Source organism: Schistosoma haematobium, chromosome 2 (assembly GCF_000699445.3).
Source record: "Schistosoma haematobium chromosome 2, whole genome shotgun sequence".
In the NCBI taxonomy this organism is placed as follows: domain Eukaryota; kingdom Metazoa; phylum Platyhelminthes; class Trematoda; order Strigeidida; family Schistosomatidae; genus Schistosoma; species Schistosoma haematobium.
In genome coordinates, this window is record NC_067197.1 from 46,333,699 (window position 1) to 46,354,593 (window position 20,895).

The window sequence follows — 20,895 nt, forward strand, 5'->3', positions numbered from 1 at the left end:
GATATAGAGGATTCATTTAGCCTACTTAATTACTTACTTACTTACGCCTGTTACTCTTTGTGAAATACCATATGCCACTCACCAGCATTCTCCATTCAATTTTGTCCTGAGCAATCCTTTCCAGTCCTTTACAGTTCCTATTCAGCCTTCTCATATCTGATCCTATTTCCCGACGCAACGTGTTCTTTGGCCTTCCACCTTTCCGCTTCCTTTCAGGATTACAAGTTAGCATTCGCCTCGTGATGCAGTTTGATGATTTGCGTGTTATATATATCCTATCCATTCCCGTCGTCTTCTCCTAATTTCTTCTTCAGCCGGAAGTTGGTTTGTTCTCTCTCACAGAAGGCTGTTGCTCATGGTATCCGGTCAATGGATGTTGAATATCTTGCGTAGAAAGCTATTTATAAATACTTCTACCTTCTTGATGATGGTTGTAGTATAGTTGTCCTAGTTTCAGATCCGTACAGTAGAACTGCCTTGACGTTCGTATTGAAGATTCTCACTTTGATGTTGGCTTGCAAACAGATGTTTTGAGTTCCGTGTGTTCCTCAATTGTCGGAATTCGGCCCTTGGTTTGCCAATCCTCACCTTTACGTCTGCATCTGATTCTCTTTGTTCATCGATGATGCTTGCCAGTTATGTGAAGGATTCTACATCTTTCAGAGTTTCGCCATCAAGTGTTATTGTATTGTTGTTCTCCGTGTTGTATTTGAGGACCTTGGTTTTCCCGTTGTGCACGTTGAGGCCTAGTGAAGCAGAGACTGCTGCTTCACTGGCTGTCTTTATCGGAATTTTTTCGTGAGTTGGAAAATCTAGACCCCAAACTAATGGTGTACATGGGTTCCAGAATCATGGAGGAATAAATGATGTCTGGAACTACTTTTGGTCACCATGACGACCACGAGACTGCATCTATTTAGCTTGTTCCATTATCTTGTATGTTAGACCTTTAGGTCAAAGGTTTCAGGTGTAACCCTTTAAGAAAACCATCTGCTTCGGTTTATGCACCTTGGAAATATACCAGCCCTTACACAAATCGAATGATTTATATGGCGCATATCTGTTTGATGCTTTCTTGTAACGATGCTTATGTGTTTAAACAAATAAATAAGAGGTCTAATCCACAAGGGAGTGGAGTAACGTAAGGATATGAAGTCAATTGGTAGTCGGTGACTAACGATTGGTTCATAAGCCAATCTTTCCCTCGGAATACTAGAGCTCACGAATACCATTGATTTGGAATCAGGGTTTTCTAATCGCTCTAGATGGATCTTGCATATCTACCAACCCGGTTACCGCATTGGACATTTTGCTTTTCATCCTCTCAACTTCCTGAACAACAGTTATGCCGTGACAAAGCAAAGAACAGGACATCTGCGGCAGTGGTTGCATGCACTCGATCATCTGAGAGCATTTTAAGAGCAATAGCTGACTATCCCTACTATCGGCCGTACCATGGCATTTGGGGGCAACAAAACAAAACAAAATAATCATTCAGTGAATCATTCTCTAATTAATACTCAATAAAACAAACTCCATTTTTAAAGATTAAGGGAGTTCCGCTAAACGTTATTCATTAATTATCTAGTATTGGTCTTCAATAACTATTAAATAGGCAGACATCTATATGGTTATAGTGCCTAGAATTCTTGGCGATCGTGTGTTTCAAAAAAAAAAACATTTCCAGTTCTGAAATCATCTCAATAAGATTTGGGTAAATTGCATTTTTTTTTCTGAGCCGTCAGTTAGATTGTGGACAGTAATCACTAAAATTTCAGTCACACACGTTTATATCATGACCAATAGTGAAGACTGACTAAACATAAAACCTATTGTCTTTCTTACAATAATTATTTTCATCCTTGATCATTCAATTGTTCACTAAAAACGAACATATGGTTATGGTATTCCCGATGCATATTGCACATATAAATAACAGATTTAATTTTCTAATATTTATTTACACAGTCAGTTGGCCAATGATTTTATCTTTTGAAATCATAAGCTATCATTTGTCAGCTCGGCTTTTCAGCCGACTATCTGTAAGAAACTAAGCCATATTAAATCTGTTAATACTACTAGATTGCCTAGACTGAAATAAATACGATGTGTTTACAAAATGTGGAGGACCGCTGAGAGACGTATTCCGAATGAGGAGCGGAGTCAGACAAAGCTACCTTCTCTCCTCTTTTCTCTTTCTTCCGGTAGTTAATCGGATTATGAAGACATCGACATCTGAGGGGAAACACGGAATACGTAGACAGGTTGCATACAATTAGATGATTTATACTTTGCCGATGACCTGGCCCTTCTATATCATACACATCAAGAAATGAAGGTCAAGACAAACAGTGTAGCAGCAACATGTGCATCAGTAGGCTTCAACATACATAAGGGAAAAAGCAAGATCCTCAAACACAACATAGAGTAAACCACCCCAATGTCACTTGATGGAGAAACTCTGAAAGATGCACTCATAGACTTATCTCTCACTTTTTATGTAGTCTTGTGACGGAAAATGATCTTTTGACAATCTTCGACGTGTTCATACTCCATAGATGTGTCTAGTACTTACACAGTGACATACTTTCAGTATATAGATATACATATAAATAAACTCAATAGTTGAAATCATGAGTCAATTGAAGCTATACCACCATGAGAAACCTGGAGGCACTAGACGGCCATTTCGTCCTAGTATGGAACTCCGCAAGAGTGCGCATCCACGATCCCGTCCCGCGAGATCCGAACACAGGACCTACCAATCTCGCGCGCCCGAGCGCTCAACCATGAGACCACTGAGCTGGTCGGCATTCGACAGTGTTAATGTCTAATTTCAACCAATCCACAAAGTTGTGGCCGTCCAGTGCTTCCAGGTTTTCCATGGTGGTCTAGCTTCAAGTGACTCATGATTTCAACTGTTGAAATTGCTAAAATCTCCACAAAACCCCTTCTGATATATATATGTATAAACAACAACAATCTCTGTAAATCTTTAATGTTTACCTGTTGATAATTTTCCATATCCCAATAGATTTTAGCTTGTTGCATCAATACTGGAATATAATTTTCTAATGCCATATCATATTCATGTACAGTAGTTCTAACTAATTCATCATTTTGATTTTGTCTAGCTTCTTGAATTATTTTTGTTAATCGTCTTAATTGTTCCGTATGTTTAATAGCCATTTGATCAAGACGACTAGAGTAAAAGATTTCAAAGAAAATCATAATTTCTGAATACTTCATCCATTATAAAACAAGTTTAGAAGATGATATTCAAACTGACACCTAAATTATAGGACCTTCGACTACTCAAGTATCAACTAAGTTTCCACATGTTCTTCATCACATTGTGTCAAGACTGGGATTTTAACCTATGCCCGCAGGGTAGACTGCGACTTGAACGCAGCGCTTTGAACCTCTCGGCCATCCTGACTAAACCAACTAATGCCTCAACACATTGTACCTATTTATACCTGCATTGAACCAACAATGGAATACTTCTTTAATACTTAGTGCTAGTCAAATGACATTAGTTAAGTTGCAATGAATTTAATAATCTAAGTTAGATGACGTAGTCTGATTGATGACGGCAATCTACAGGAAACCCTGGACCTAGGATTCATATTAACTGGGACATATCAATGAGACATACCTGAAATTTTGAGGAAGTTTACGTTTAAGGTCAACAAGAACCAATCAACATCGAGATCTACAAGACAAGCTGTGAACTACATACGGAGAAATTCAAACACTTCACTTTTATCGGAAGTTTGTGCTGATGATGTCGTTCAGAAGAACGATGAGAGCTCTACGACAAAACCATCCAGCTCAGAGAACAAAACTCCATCAAAATGACACACCTGAGCTACAATTCTTCTCTATCATCTCAAGCTTACGTTTCACGTGATATACAAATCGATATTATCCAGTTTTGCAATCAAAGACATCGTCACTGAGTTATCTGAACAATGACTACCCTCCTAAAGGATTTAAAGGTTCGCCATGACTGCCTATTGAATGATAACCAGTGTCAAGCTAAAAGTCAGTAATTAATATTATCAACATGAACTATATTGCGATAACAGTATAATTCACAGTCGATATCATCTATAGGTGAGTATCTTTAACTCAGCCTCATTGACTTTGTTAAACACAAGACTTTTCATCAAGTCATCAAAAATTCATCTTCAATTTCGTCGATAATATGAACATCATCAGCGTTCACATAAAAGATTGTGTGAATATTTATGTGAAACATTGAAAATGCAGGTTACCAAACACTACCACAGTGATTAGGCAGTATTGTCACGAAATCTGAAGATCTTTGACTAGATCCTGTGAAGTTTCATAGATGTTTATCGTTGCATATGGCTACTTACTGATAACGTCCAATCATCTGGAACAATCGTCCCTTAAGGTCCTACCATGCCAGATAGGTCGGTTGAAGAGCGGTAAGACTAAAAGCAGCAAACCCAAGATCTGAAGGTGAAGTCGTACTGCTGACTGTACAGAAGTGTGACGGCAGTAAGGTGTTTCCTTCAGACAACCAGCATTACAACAATGCTATCTTCCCACAAGGAGGAGTGGAGTTAGAAAAGGTCGACAATAAAAATGCACACCACGTCTTATCCCATGGATATCCGTCTCCGGCGGTAAGGCCTCAACAAGTACGGAGCTAACACGAAAATTACTCACAAAAAGGTCGTTTGTGACCGACCTCAAGCAGTTGTCTCTTGGGCACTGCGGTCACACTCTCGGGTCACTAAGACCACCTTTAACCCAATTTTCTCTTCAGGTACCTCCCGAAGAACCTCTCTACGATGTAGGCAACCGGGAAGCGATAACCGCCCTCATAACTCGAACAGTACTCAAGGTCACTTAATGTATACTATCAAACCAGTTTCCATTAGGAGCTGACGTTATTTGAAGAACAAATAAAGTGAAGAATTCTATCAAAGTTACTACTTGTAATATGAAACCCCATGTTCTAAGACCTGACACGGAATCGTTCCTTTAAGCTGTCAAACTTATTGACAGTATAGCCTAATCTCTTAGATAAATTACAACACCTCACAGTTATTTTTTAATCAAACAATCAATGAATAATATTGTACAAATTAAGTGGTTTAGTGTTAAGGTTGTCATATGACATAATATTCACAATGAAGATGAAGTTTAGTTGAAAATAAGTAACCAAATATTGTTGTATTCAGTTTCTCTGTCGATCAACATTCGTCAGTAAAGAATGTCTATAATCTTCAAGAGACTCGTTTATGATTGAGATCATGAACCGATTGATGTTAGGTCATCATTGGAAACCTGAAAGCACTGGACGGCAGTTTTGTCCTATTGTGGGACTCTTCATCAGTGCGCATCCCAGATCCTGCTTGCGGGATTCTAACCCAGGGCCTTCAGTCTCGCGCGCGAACGCCTAACCTTCAGACTACTGAGCCGGCATCCAACGGTTTTAATGTCTAATCTCAACCAACCCACTTATTTATAATGAATGATTCTAATCCGTACTACGAGCAGGAGACAGTATTATCGATGAATTTGAGCCACACTAAACCTCCTACGTGATTGTGGCATTTAAATTAATTAGGAGTCAAGTTCGGCTTTGAATAGATCTTCAAATCTCACACCGAACATCACTTTCCTGCAGATCACAAGTACATCATACTGATGAGTACCAATTAACACAAAACTTAGGTTAAGCCATCAAAACAGTGTGAAGAATATTGAATCATTTAATTTGGTAACTATATTACAAACTAACTGGTAGAAATTGTTCAACATTAAGTACAGACAAACATGACATTGATCAGCCGATGCAAATGAATAAACTACTGATGGGTGTCACCTGGGAGAAAGTAGACAGTGATTAGTTTTTTTTCAGATAGACTGATAGATAGTTGACAAGACTACAATTTATGGACGAACCAATCACGTATAAGATAAAAGGTCTCGAATTTTGGCGCGAAATTCACTCATCCATTTGGTATTATAGCTGATGTCATTTTGTGATAAAAACTCTAAATCTAATTCCTAATTTTAATCATCAACTGTAAATCATAATTCTAATTCCTCACATAGCTTTATAACCCTCATTTGATCCTGGTTATTAGGTGGATACTCTCAAGGTCGATCTAGCATCGCTCAAAGGTCGTTCATAAATTATAGTCTCACCGACCGTTTAACAGGTATCTGATGTGTCATATATATTTTCCTACACTTGGTCATTGAATAATGAATGTACAATTCGAAATGAACTGCTTATACTTGAATTTTGGTTGTATTGAAATATGATAGAATGGTTGTTGGCTTAGTATCTATAATATAGAGAAAGTAATCATACATATATGGTTAGATCTTGATGGAGTTTTGTTCTCTGAGCTGGATGGTTTTGTCGTAGAGCTCTCATCGTTCTTCTGAACGACATCATCAGCACAAACTTCCGATAAAAGTGAAGTGTTTGAATTTCTCCGTATGTAGTTCACAGCTTGTCTTGTAGATCTCGATGTTGATTGGTTCTTGTTGACCTTAAACCTGTAAACCATATGTGAAGAAATTCGTACACTTCACTTCTATCCAAAGTTTGTGTTGATGATGTCATTCAAAAGAACGACGAAACCTCCACAATCAAACCATCCAGCTTAAAGAACAAAACTCTATCAAAATCATTCACTGGAGTTACAAATCTTCTCCACCATATTAGTTAGATCATCCATTGTTCATACTAGACAATTTAGTTTACTACTAGTTTAAAAACCAAATTAATCTTTTATTTCAATAAGTAAACTTACTTATAAGCATCTTGTGGAGCAGTTTGTCTAAGAATTATAGCTTCAATAAAATCAAATAAATCCGTTGATAAATATTCATAGGCTAATGTTGCATTTTCAGCTAATACATCAGCAGCTAAATCATAATATTCATATTTAATATAAAGTAATAAAAGATTAGCAAATGTTTCCGATGGAAATGTTTCTTGTTGTAATAAAAATTGAAGTTTTTGAAAACCAATCCCAGGTTCTTTATTCATATTCATTACAGCTTGATTATGTAATGTGATATGATCAAGTTCATCTTCATTTCTTGGTGGCATATCTGTTAATGCTTCAGATGCTGAAGTATAATTTTTTAAATTGAATTCAATAGCTGCCTTAAATGAGAATATCATTGAATAAAGACAATAGTTATTAAGTGGGAAATAAAGAATGAATACATATAAATGATTGTGACAATGAATCTGAACGATATCGTTCAATGTCTATAGCCATTGATAATAGCGGGTACCCTAATTAGATAACCAACATGGGTGAACGATTTTAGAGACCGATGTCACTCATTGATTTTACTACTGTCAGATTCCTGTCAATCTGTTACTTACTTACTTACTTACACCTGTTACTCCCAATGGAGCATAGGCCGACGACTAAAATTCTCCAACCCACTCTGTCCTGGACCTTCCTTTCTTGTTCTATCCAATTTTTGTTCATTCTTCTCATGCCTGTGTCCATTTCTGGGCGTAATGTGTTCTTTGGTCTTCCTCTTCTCTTTTGGTTCTGAGGATTCTAAATGAGGGTTTCCTTGTGGCGCAGTTGGGTGCTATCCTCAATGTGTGTCCTATCCACTTGCAGTGCTTCTTCCTGATTTCTTCCTCCGCTGGGATCTGGTTTGTTCCCTCCCACAGTAAGTTGTTGCTGATAGTGTCTGGCCAACGGATCCGAAGTATTTTGCATAAACAACTAATAATGAACATTCGTATCTTCTGGATGATGGATTTGGTAGTCCTCCAAGTCCCCCCCATACAGTAGAACTGTCTTGACATTTGTATTGAAAATTGTGATCTTGGTGTTGATTGACAATTGTTTTGAGTCCCAGATGTTCCTTAGTTGTAAATATGATGCTCTTGCTTTGCCGATCCGCGCCTTCACATCTGTGTCAGATCCACCGTGTTTATCAAGAATGCTGCCCAGATATGTAAAGGTTTTTGAATCTTCCAAAGTTTCTCCGTCAAGTGTGATTCGATTGTTGCATGCTGTGTTGTATCGGAGAAACTTGCTTTTCCTTTTGTGTATGTTGAGACCTACTGCTGCTGGTGCTGCTACTACGCTGGTTGTCTTCTCCTGCATTTGCCGTTGCGTGTGCGACAGAAGAGCCAGATCATCTGCGGAGTCTAGATCGTCTAGCTGCATCCTAATTGATCAAGATCTAATATTTGCGAAAGTATTCCAAAGTTGTATTGTAACAAATTAGATGTTATTAGGATACCATATATTTAATTTCTAAATCTCACGGATTACAGCTTTTCACTAGTTATCCAAGAATCCCAATCATCCCTAATGAACACGTAATTATTGAAACAGGAGGTTTGTAGTAAATGTTCGAATAAAATCCAAATGAAATTCTATACGGAAATCGGAAATACTGCATATTGAATGAGTGGTTTAAACCTACTGGCCTCTTCGGTACGACTAATGTCGAGTTCATGTTCAATCCATTTCTGGAGAGTCTCAATTTACGAAGGAACAGCTATCTTTTGCATCACAGTTTTCAGTATTTTTCTACAATGAGTCACTTCATGCTAAAATCTATACTGAAAATGGTAAACAAATCTCGTGTATTAATTACACCACTTAATATTGATTGAGTAGTTCGTGTTGTGTACATCTTCTTTCTAGTGTCATTTTCCAAACAAATTCTGTCTTTTGACATCCAGATTACACACATAGCTCCATTTCTAGATTAAAACCCTCTAAAGGATCTTAAAGATGATACTTTTATTCACAGGATTCAACTTTTTCATTTCGTTTCAGTGTTTACAAATGAAGGAACTGTTTCATACTAAGACGAAGTATCTGTCCAGTGATTCTTGATTCTACATGATACCTTAAATGGTGGTAGAACATATTACAAATCAAACTGACACTCACCCCCCCCCGCAAAATCACTCAAATGGAAAAAATTGACAACGTAACGTTATTTTTGTAAAATTGACTTATTGAGTTGCATGGATCCAATCTCCATCAGAAAACAAGTATCATGTGCAAGCGTTTCAATTTTAGCACGTAATATTCCTGTGTTAGCTAAAAGTGGGCACTCTGGGAATGACGTTGAAAAGTGCCCAAAACAGTGATATATCGCCACAAGAGCGTCCTTAGAAAATAATGAGCAAATAGTTTTACCGTGTTTATTTATTTAAACATATAAACATTGGTACAAGGAGGTACCAAATATATATGTATCACACTTCGTTATTCGATTTGTGTGACGGCTGGAATATTACCAGGGTGCGAAAACCAAAACAGGTGAAGTTCTTAAAGGGTCACGCCCGAAGTCTTTGACCTAAAGGTCTAATCCATAAGGCAGTGGAGCAACGTCAGGAGATGCAGTTCTATGGTAGCCGATGACCAGTAGTTGGTCCATACACCATTTGTTCCTGCAGGATTCTGGAGCCCATGTCCACCACTGGTTTGGAATGAGGGTTCTCCAGCTCACCTGGGTGGACGTTCCATATCTGTCAACCCGGTTAAAGCACTGGGTATTCGCTTTTCATCTTCTCGACTTCGTAAACAACAGTAATGCCGCGAGAAGGCAGTGAGTAGGACTTTCATGGAAGTGCCTTTATAGGCGTAGCTATGTGGGAGCATTTCGGGAGGGTGAGCGAACTCTCCCTACTGTCGGCCGTACCAGGGCAGATAATTCAGGAATTAACATAAGTATTATGAAATTCTTTTGCATTAAGTGTGGTTTTCAAGTCAACAGCTTAAGTTTATCTTATATAATGCATACGGGAGATATAAGATCAAAGGAAGACTAATGTAACAAAATCTAGAAAATAGATTAAGTTACTTGCAGCAGTCACAAAGCAGAGACTTTTTTCGCCTTAGTACGCATAAAAGTAGATTGATGATGAAGCTGTACAATATTTTACCACTTAAATTCCAACATGACAGTGGACACAAATGCAACTATGTGAATATCTCAGTTTAGGATTGAGAAAACTCTAAGAATGTCAAAGAATTATTCAACTCACAAAGACACATATCCTTATGGTGAAGATTAAACTGTTATATGGTTAAAGATTAACTGAACAAAACATTAAGTTGGAGTATGAAAACATATGAAGTTAACAAATTCCATAAGGCCAGCAGTCACGAACGAATGTAGTAATTTCAATGAGTTCACTTTCATCTGAAGTAGTTGCTAATGATGATGTGCAGGCCGATAATGAAAGCTTTACCATTACAACGACTAGTTTAGAGAACATAACACTAGCATAAATAGGTAAAATGTAGTCCTAATATTTTGATGTAACGTTTTGTACATAAATAATTGATTAGACTGATAGGTCCTGTGTTCGAATCTCGCGTAGGGTGGAATCGTGGATGCGCACTGCTGAGGAGTCCCACAATGGGGCGAAACGGCAGTCCAGTGCTTCCAGGTTTTCCATGGTGGTCTAGCTTCAATTGACTCATTATTTCAACTATTAAAATTACTAAAATCTCCACCAAACCCTTTCTGATAATTGATTACTTCACAAATATATAGGATTCACGATGTACGGATAGTTTCAACGACATTAACTTCTTGATAACCTTGGTCTTTTAAATATAATTTCTATTTTTAAAGTAACTATTATATCACATCATTTATAAATAAGTGTTTTGATGGAATTCTGTCTTCTGAGCTGGATGGTTTAACTGTGGAGCTTCATTAGTACCTGAAGTTTGTGCTGATGATGTCGTCTAGAAAAACGATGAAATTTTCACGACCAAGCAATCCAGCTCAAAGAACAAAACTTTAACAAAATCGTTCACCTAAAATACAAATCTTCTTCACTATCTCATAAAAAAGTGTACATAAATGGGTTCGTTTCTTAGTAGATTATAGGATATAATATACTGAGGAGTCCCATAAACGTGAATACAAAACACTGTTCAATTCTCCCTGTTTATATATGTATATTCAATAATTTAAACTCACTTTTAAATTAAACGTTTCAATTAAAGCAGTTTCATGTAATGTTAATGTATTTCCAACACTTCGTACTTCTAAACCTTCTGTAGTCATACCAACACCAAGTTCTGGATGATCTCTTATTCCATGTTCTATAACATCAGCAATATATTTTAATGATTGAGCATATTGTTTCATATGATAATAACATAATGCAATATTATAAGATAATTGTGGTTGGAAACCAGTCATCTTGTTAAAAAGAAAAAGAAAAGAGAAATATGAGTTTTGTTTTTCTTATTTCCAATAGTTCATTTGAATTATTTGTAAAATATTATAAGAGATAATTGTTGGTCTCACGCGCGAGCGCTTAACCATTAGACCACTGAGCCGGTATACAATGGTGTTAGTGTCTAACTTTAACCAATCTACGAAATTGTGCCACCGACACTCCTGGAGTTCTAGCGAGAAGCCGTGACCAGTGGAGTTCAACCAGGTCTGTTGTGAGATATCAGCTCACTGAAGATAATAGCTGATTGTTTTGTCCTTTGTCTCATTAACTTGACGCTACTGGGTTCGATTGTCGGTTGGATCAAGAATGTGCATTACTAAGACGTCCTATACTTACTTACTTAAGCTTGTTACCCTTCGTCGAGGAACATAGGTCACTCACCATCGCACTTCATCTAACTCTATCTTAGACAATTCTTTCCAGTTCTTTCCAGTTGCTATTCGGTCTTTTCATTTCTGCTTCTAATTCCTGACGCAGTGTGTTCTTCAGCCTTCCTCTTTTCCATTACCATTCAAGATACCAAGTAAGCGCTTGCCTCGTGATACAGTTTAACGATTTCTGCTATATGGGTCCTATCCACCTGCAACATATTTTCTTAATTTCATTCTCAGATGAAATCCGGATTGTTCTCTCCCACAATAGACTATTGTTGATGGTATCCGGTCAACGGATATTGATTATTATGCGTAAACAATTGTTTATAAATACTTGTAACGTTTCGATTATGGTTGTGGTAATTCTACAAATTTCAACTGCGTATGCTAGAATTGTCTAGAAGTTCGTATTGAAGATTCTCACTTTGATATTGGCTTGAAGACAGTTGTTTTTAGTTCCATATGTACTTCAACTGTAGGAATGTGACCCTTATTTTGCCAATCCGTGCTTTTATGTCTGCATCACATCCTCTTTGTTCATCGATAATGCTGCCCAGGTACGTGAAAGATTACACATCATCCACAGTTTCTCCATCAAGTGTGATTGTGTTGGTGCTGTGAGTGCTGTATTTAAGGATCTTGCTTTTTCCTATGTGTATGTCGATGGCCACTGATGCAGAGGCTGCTACTACACTTGTTGTCTTCATCTGCACTTGTTCGTGTGAAAGAGACAGAAGTTGCAGGTCGTGTGCGAGGTCCAAATCGTCTAGTTGATTCTGAGTTTTCCATTGTATTCTGTGCTTTTCCTCATATGTCGAGGTTTTTACAATCCAGTCAACCACCAGAAGAAAGAGAAAGGAGGAGGTTAGACAGCTTTGTCTGACTCCGGTCCTCACTTGGAATGTATCTGTCAGCTGATCTCCATACAATCCTTTGCAGTGTAGTCCGTCGTATGAATTCTGGATGATATTGACGAACTTCTCAGGTAGAGAATGGTGTCGGAGAAGCTTTCATAATGTTCTGCCATCTGTACGTCGTCAAACGATTGCTCATGGTCAATGAAGTTCCACCCAACTGATTGTTCAACGATGATCCGTAGTGTCGTGATTTGGTCGGTGCACAACAAGACGTCCTATACGAGGATAAAATATCCGTTCAGTTATCCTAGTTCTTAATACTTTTTTAATTAACATCAGCTACTGATTTCTTCAGAAACCCCAAAAAAATTACAATAAAATCACCAATTTTCTAATTTGATTTTATTCATGCTATCTAGATTCTCGCTGGTTAATTCCTTACTGCTCCAGCATTCCTTTTTCATCACAACTCAGAAAGCATAATCGGAGAACAAGATTTATTCCAAATAACCAAGACATTAGGAATCGCAGTAGTAATAACAAAACAGGTTTACATAAAATTTACAGACGAATCTTCTGATCCAATCTTAATCTGTTCATTGGCTCCGAATTTTTGGAAATGGAACTGTCAAAATATTCAAATTTAAGCTTGATCTGAGCAGGTTAAGATTCAGTGGAGATTATTAAGCTTTTGATTGAGATCATGAACCGATTGATGTTAGACCACCAATGAAAACTTGAAAGCGCTGGATGGCCCTTTCGTCCTATTGTGGAATTCCTCAGCAGTGAGCACCCCCTATCCTGTTCGCCGGATTCTAACCCAGGGCCTTTAGTCTCACGCGCGAACGTTTAACCTACTGGACCACTGAGCCGGCATTCAATGGTGTTAATGTCTAGCTTCAACCAATCTACGAAATTACACGACCATCTCCCATTGTACTGAGTTAGGTAGCTGCCTCTACCCAACACGGATTAGCTCCACTAATCATAGCTTCTCACTAGGACTCCGAGAATCCCCTCACGAAGCTAGTCACTAGTGAGCACATCTTACTAAAAACTTTAAATAGTATGGCAACAAATCAGATGAATGGTCGCAAGAATCTTTATTATTCTGATTCACAACTCATACGATTATATAAATGAAATACCGGACTATAAAGTACTATATGTACTAAAATGTAATGGATACGTAACAGATTGCTGTAATTATAACCTGAATATTGCTTTGTATAACAAATAATATCATTCGTAGTTCTTTCAATAATCTTTCGCTCACGTTGAGTTCCGTATTCGTATTTAACTTGAAACCAGACATTTCATTTTCGATTGATGATACATACTACTTATGTAGTGTGTGCTACTTATATCGACATAAGTAGTATACAACGCGAGTCTGGAATAGTATGTCTGGCAGCAGAAGATTAAGAAGATCGAGAAGGGAAGAACGGGAACAGAAAGCGATTGGTATGGAAATGCAGGAATAATGAGGTTTGAGACAATTAATGCACATTTTGCAAATGAAGTATTAAAGTATGGTTTTTTCGATTTTATCAAGTAACTCTGTAATGTTTGTTGACACCAGTAGCACACACCACACTCAACAGGACCCTCCCCTAGGACTGACTAATAGAAACAGGGACGGTTGTGATATGTGCTACTGATGAAGATAGATATAAGTAGCATGTATCATCAGTCGGATGTAAATTGCCTGGCGACACAAGTTTAAGAAGATTCAAGAAAGGAGAACGAGAACAATGAGGTCTTAGACGATTGACTGACATTTTGCAAATGAAGTATTTTGGTGGAGTTTTGTTCTCTGAGCTGGATGGTTTGGTCGTGGAGCTTTCATCGTTCTTCTGAACGACATCATCAGCACAAACTTCAGATAGAAGTATTTACTGTACATTTCTCAGACTTTACTAAGATACTCTGTAATTTCGTATCCAAATGCATTCGGTTGTCCCTACTGGTATTCCTGTTCAATACATTATTACAATTTCTTCAAAGTACACTACTTTCTAAGTTATTCTATAGTTGTATTTATCTATTCCTGAATAGTATGATTTTAGTATTAGAACATTTAACTGGTTCTCTTAATGAATTATATTCAGCCAGTTAACTGAAACTAACTTTAAAACACTTTTTTATCGTTAGAATGAAAGTTACTTCGCTCTCTATTATGATTTATACCACTACATAGTCAACTTAGTTAATCCTTTTGTTAAACTATCTGGATGCTGGCTCAGTAGTCTGGTGGTTAAGCACTCACGCGTGAGAATGATAAGTCCTGGGTTCGAATCACGCGAAGGGGGGCGGGATCGTGGATGTGCACTGCTGAGGAGTCTCATACTAGGACGGAACGGCAGTTCAGTGCTTTCGGGCTTTCCATTATGGTCAAGCTTCAATTGACTCATGATCTCGACCATTGAAATTATCCACAAAAACCCTTCTGATATAATCAAAATAAATCATTCAATTAGATTTTCATCACAGAACAGTTGTTCACTAATATATATATTTTGTTCAATCTTGATAGTATTTTGCTTTTCGTTAAAATATTTATTTAGTAAAGACAAAGATCATCTTCGTTATTCATTTATATTAGTTAGTTAAATCCATTAAATATGAGTGAATATGGTTGGTTCTGTCGTCCGGAGGTTAAGCGTTCACGTGCGAGACCGATAGGTCTTGAGTTCGAATCTCACGAGGCGGGACCGTGGATGCACACTGTTGAAGAGTTTCACAATGGGACGAAACAGTCATCCAGTGCTTCCAGGTTTGCTATGATGGTCTAGCTTTAATTAACTCATGATCTCAACTATTAACATATGATTGTATTCACAAATTGCTCATATCATCTACATAATTCGAATGGTAATTAATTACTTCACTAACCAGCAATGTAATGATTATCATTAGGGAAATGAATCAATCAAGTTGATTAATTATTTTTAATAGTGATTATCTACTCTGATATAACCACTAGAATTGATAGATAATACAGATCTCTTTCTCTCCTTCTCTGATTGGTACAATATTAAATTGATTGAGTTGCTAAAGAAAATTAGGATTTAAAATCCTGTTTTAGTAGAGTAGGTTTTATTTATTTATTTATTTATTTGAACACGTAAATATTGGTACTAATACACACTGAATAGATATGCACCATACAAGTCACTTGATTTGTGTGTGGGCTGTGGTACTGCCCGGGTGGCCAGACTGAAGCAGGTGGTTTTCTTAGGGGGTTACACCAGGAGCGTTCGACCCAAAGGTCTGATCCATAAGACAGTAAGGTGGCGTCAGGAGATTCAGTCATATGGTAGCCGGTGACTAACGATTGGTTGATATACCATTTGTTCCTTCAGGATACTGGAGCTCATGTGCACCATTAGTTTGGAATCAGGGTTTTCCAACTGCCCTATGTGGACCCACCATATCCGCCAACCCGGTCAAAGCACCGAACATTCTTTTCTGGTCCTTTCAATTTCGTAAACAAAACTCCCGTCACGAGAATGTAGTGAGCAAGATTTCCCTGTCAGTGGCTGTATGTACGTGGCCATGTGTTATGTCCCGATAAGCATAATGAATGGTAACTTTTCGGATCCATTTATGGACCAATACTATACTTATATTTTTATCGTATATTTTATCTTACATTCATGTCTCTCTTATCATGAGCTTTATTTTGACCTATGAACTGTTATTATATGATTTACCATTCTTGAATTATGCCCTGTCTATTAATTACTACCGCCCTTATGCACAGCCACATTTGGCTAATTCTTGTACAAATGTTGTTTCATATTTTATGGTACGGTGTGGTCTGTCTGGTTGGTATATAAACCCAGTATGCTTGAAATAAACGACTCATATCACAGAGGCTGAAATTGGTGTTCTGGACTTGACTGGGTGGGCTAGGCGGAAAGCAGGACCAATCAGGACTCTAGACTGCTCTCATGTGTTTTATGCGACCTTGGTCCGATCGATAATTCACTGCTCTCTAATTGGAGGTATCATTACGAATACATTAGCAGGGCACACAGGCCACAAGTTATAACACCATGTGACAGCATTTCGAGAAGGAGAGCTAACTCTCAACTTTCTCGACCGTACCGGGGCATTTGGGGGCACATATTTGTAGACCCAAGTTGCCTTGCCACATCATTACAAGATAAAAGTTAAAATTGTAAAATCAGAGTAATGGTTCAATAACAATTATTATTATTATTATTATTATTATTATTATTATTAGTAGTAGTAGTAGTAGTAGTAGTAGTAGTAGTAGTATTACCAACGGTAAAGCATATTAGTTTTGGAGAATATGATTCGAGAAGAAAGAACTAGTTCACAGAATAAAACGTTTAAAACCATTTTGAAACTGAAAATAAAGAGGGTGATAACGAATAAATTTATCTGTGCAACTGCAGTTGATTTTACGTCATGTCATCTATTGTCTTTAACTCTCAGTTGCGACAGCCGAGTGAACGCTAATCAGGTAGTCCAGGTCTGCTAACATAGTTCAGTCTTACAGTTAATTATTTTACGAACTGATGATATCTTTTGATATGGCCGTCTCTAGCTATGCCTAACAAATTAAGGTTTAAAGTTAAGGGTAGTTAGTGCAATATATATATATATATATATATATATATATATATATGATATGGAATGAAGTAGTTGAGTGTGTCGACCGCTTCACTTATCTTGAGAGTCACATCAGCTCTTGTGGTCTGGTGTGTGACGAAGTCTCAGCACGGATACAGAAGGCTCGACTAGCTTTTGCCAACTTGCATGACTTATGGCGTAGGCGAGATATCCGTCTACCAACCAAAGGAAGGGTTTACTGCGCAGCAGTTCGTTCCGTCCTACTTTATGGCAGTGAAACATGGCCGGTAAGAGTAGAGGATATCCATAGGTTACTAGTATTTGATCATAGGTGTCTTCGAAATATTGCTCGTATATCCTGGGACCATCGAGTAAGTAACGCAGTTGTCAGGAAACGGGTACTAAGTAAGGATGGCAAATCAATTGATAAGTGGTGAAACTTCATCAGTTGAGATGGCTGGGACACGTGTTACGTATGCCCAACCACCGACTGCCCCGACGTACAATGTTTTATGGTGTAAGAGTAGGTTGGAAGAAAGCTAGAAGCGGCCAGACCAAAACATGACACAAATCCATGGTCACTAACGAGTGGACTGTGCCACGTTGGTAGATGTAGACTACTTGGTTGGGATCCGCGAGACGACAGCAGTCGATGGTTAGAGACCTTGAATGACATGGTTCAAAGACGTTAGCAACGGCGCAGGTGCATCGACTCTTTGTGTTCTCCCAAATTCTAGTCTTCTGAACTCTTCATGTCCTTTTTTGTCTCTTTCCAAATTTATTTCACTAGATTATACTGCTTGAATAACATCTTCAGACCCTAATCTTTCCTATTAGTGCATATACTGTTACTACCTTTACAATTGTGAGATTTGAATCGACTAATGTATCTCTGTGCTAATGTGGTATGGCAACTTGAACTGATGTAGGTACGCATGTACGACGTTCTACGTTGTTATTGACCAACTCTAAACATATATTTCGAATAATGAAGAAGTAATTTTAAAAAATAACTAACTTGTATAGCTTGTTGAAAGTGTTGGCAAGCTTTTTGATAATCTCCCTCGCGATAGAATAAACATCCAAGATTAATAATTGAATCAATATCACCAGAATGATTTTGTTCGACTATACTACGTGAACCAGATAAATCTCCTTCACCATAATGTATAGCAGCATTGAGTTTGTTAAGTTTTTCCTTAAAATTTGGATCTTCAATTTGAGCTGCAGCCTTTTTTGTAAAAAGGAAAAAGAGAGAAGAACACAGTTTATAGTAAATAAGTGGTAAACATATTGATCCGAGATAATCAAGAGATTTATACAATAACTGTTGACATCATACTTGATGCAGTGTATGGAGGTCTTAGATTCAAACCTGTTTACAGTTCTGGATGCGTGGACACTTGGACTCAGAATATTCAACCACAATAAACTTAATTTCACTCTTTTTTAATTAGTCTCCGCATGAAATAATTTCATGGTGAAAGCTACTGTTTTATAAATGTAAGATGTAAGACATGTGTTTCTCCAAGTATCTACCTTTCTTCTAACAAGCTCTGAGTCTTCGAATTCATCCAAATCAACAATAAAGTACTTAATCTGTAAGTTATACCATTTAGTTCTAGGAGATGTATAGCGATATGACTTTAACATATGTAACTCATTAAATTTAAAAACCACAATCTTGAAAATTGGGATAAATTAAACTAGTCTTTCAAAATGACAATAAATTGATATAGGTTTGTAGAGAGTGTTGAGTTTTTTTTTAATTAAAACCATGAACTGATCTATATTAGACAACCGTTGCAAACCTGGAAGCACTGGACAGCCTTTTCTTCTTGATGCGGGACTCCTCGATAGTGTGCATCCACGATCCCGCATACGGGACTCGAACCCAGGACCTTCAGTATCTCTCGAACGCCTAACTTCTAGACCACTGAGTCGGTATCCGGCGGTGCTAATGTTTGATCTTAATCGACACACACTCTTGAGCAACCTTTCATCCATTGCTTGTGGTGGATAACTATCTCACACGCTATATGGTTGAACTCCACTGATCACTAGTGACCAGCTTCGAGAGGTAATCTTTGCATTCCTAGTGAGAGGCCGTGACTAGTGGAGTTCAACCGTGTCAGTTGTCAGGCAGTTACCCGTCAAAGACAATCGAAGATGGTCGCGCAATATTGTGGAGTTATTGAAGTTAGACATTAACACCAGTCGATACCGGCTTAGTGGTCTAGAAGTTAAACGTTCGAGAAAGACCGAAGGCCCTGGGTTCGAGTCCCGTATGCGGGATCGTGAATGCACACTACTGAGGAGTCCCGCATCAAGAAGAAAAGGCTGTCCAGTGCTTACAGGTCTCCAGTGGTGGTCTAATATTGATCAGTTCATGATCGCAATTGAGAAAATTAGTAACAGAATCTGGATGGAACAATAATTTCGATTGATGGATTAGGATTTTATTCAATTTCTCCATTGAGATTGATTATAAGTCAATTAAAATGACAATTTCATCTCGCTGCGCCAACAGAGTGCGGCAACGTGAATCGATGTATACACATGCTAGGTTCTACTTCGCGTTTTACTGACTGGCCGAAATATTAGAATCTGATATCTGATAGATTAAATTCACAAACCCTATTGGCATGAAAGGTTGGCCATACAGATTAACCTTATACACCATCTCGACCACGTTGACTGAATCTTCTTTGTACGTCAAGATCATATTGTGGCAAAGACCATTTCTATGCATCAATAATGTCTACTTTAACTACTTCAGCCTCAGTCTTGAGGTTATTCTATAACTCTGAAAAATAAGAGCAGCGATTTATACGATGTAAATTGAACAAAAATTTGCCGGGAAGAAATATATTCTTGTGTTTTTAAGTATATTTACTGACTGAAACTATCGACTATCTATATAAACAACATGTAGAAAGGAGGATGTTGTTACTGATGCCAATGGATAAAGTGAAGGAGTATCTGCTAAAACACACAATGGATACCTAGTTTACGTTGAACGACGAACTCTACTGGCAATTAGAATTTGGAACTATCCTAGGCCCAGTTTTTACCTGCATATTTTGTTGGTAACTTGGAGAATGGACGGATATATGACACTCTTAACAAACTGGAATACTGCTCCCGTTACATGGATGATAAAGCAGTTATCTGCAACAAAACGAGCAAAATATAAGAACTCTTAAAAACACTTATTAATACATATCTGTCGATTATACTTGTTTGTCGAGATAAAACGTGATAACCGTTTAGCACTTGTCGACGTTATTTTTTGAAAAGGTCGAACAATTTGGTAAAAAGTAATAAATTTGGAATGATAACTCGAACAGTGCAATATATTCGCTACCATAGCTTCATATATCTCCAATATAAAATTTGTCTAGTTGAATCTCTGAGTCACAAAATCCGAGGACTACATCATCAGGATATCATATAGGAAGAGTTAAGCAATCTAAGGGTAATGCTACCAAAAAATGGATACCCTGATGATTTCATAATGAAATGAATAACTAAACCTAAAAGCAAAAAACGAACTTTCACAGCCAAAAAGTGAACTCTATGTCTAAGGCCTGATTTTAAGTAATAAACGAGTAATATCCTAATCTGTTGAATAAGCAGTTTCACTAAAACAACTCTCAAGATATATGTAACTTTCTCAATAAATCCATTGCTGACGCAGAAAATTAAGGATAAGTTGCCTATATTGGGTTTACTTGTATGTGTTTATTAATTTGGCTGCTCCAGTGGGGCCAATTATATTAGCCGTACTCAATGATCC

The 20,895-nt window shown here is 37.6% G+C and overlaps 1 protein-coding gene across 1 annotated transcript in view; it reads right to left on the reverse strand.

The window, feature by feature from the left end:
* The window catches only part of TTC30A (Tetratricopeptide repeat protein 30A), a 31,227-nt gene that overhangs the window by 8,199 nt on the left and 2,133 nt on the right, over positions 1–20,895 (reverse strand). The window contains exons 2-5 of the mRNA XM_012942833.3: positions 18,115–18,327; positions 10,996–11,220; positions 6,810–7,168; positions 3,007–3,202 (exon numbers count right to left, since the gene is read on the reverse strand). Of these exons, the coding sequence (XP_012798287.3) occupies positions 3,007–3,202; positions 6,810–7,168; positions 10,996–11,220; positions 18,115–18,327 (993 nt within the window). The remainder of the gene's footprint in view (positions 1–3,006; positions 3,203–6,809; positions 7,169–10,995; positions 11,221–18,114; positions 18,328–20,895) is intronic.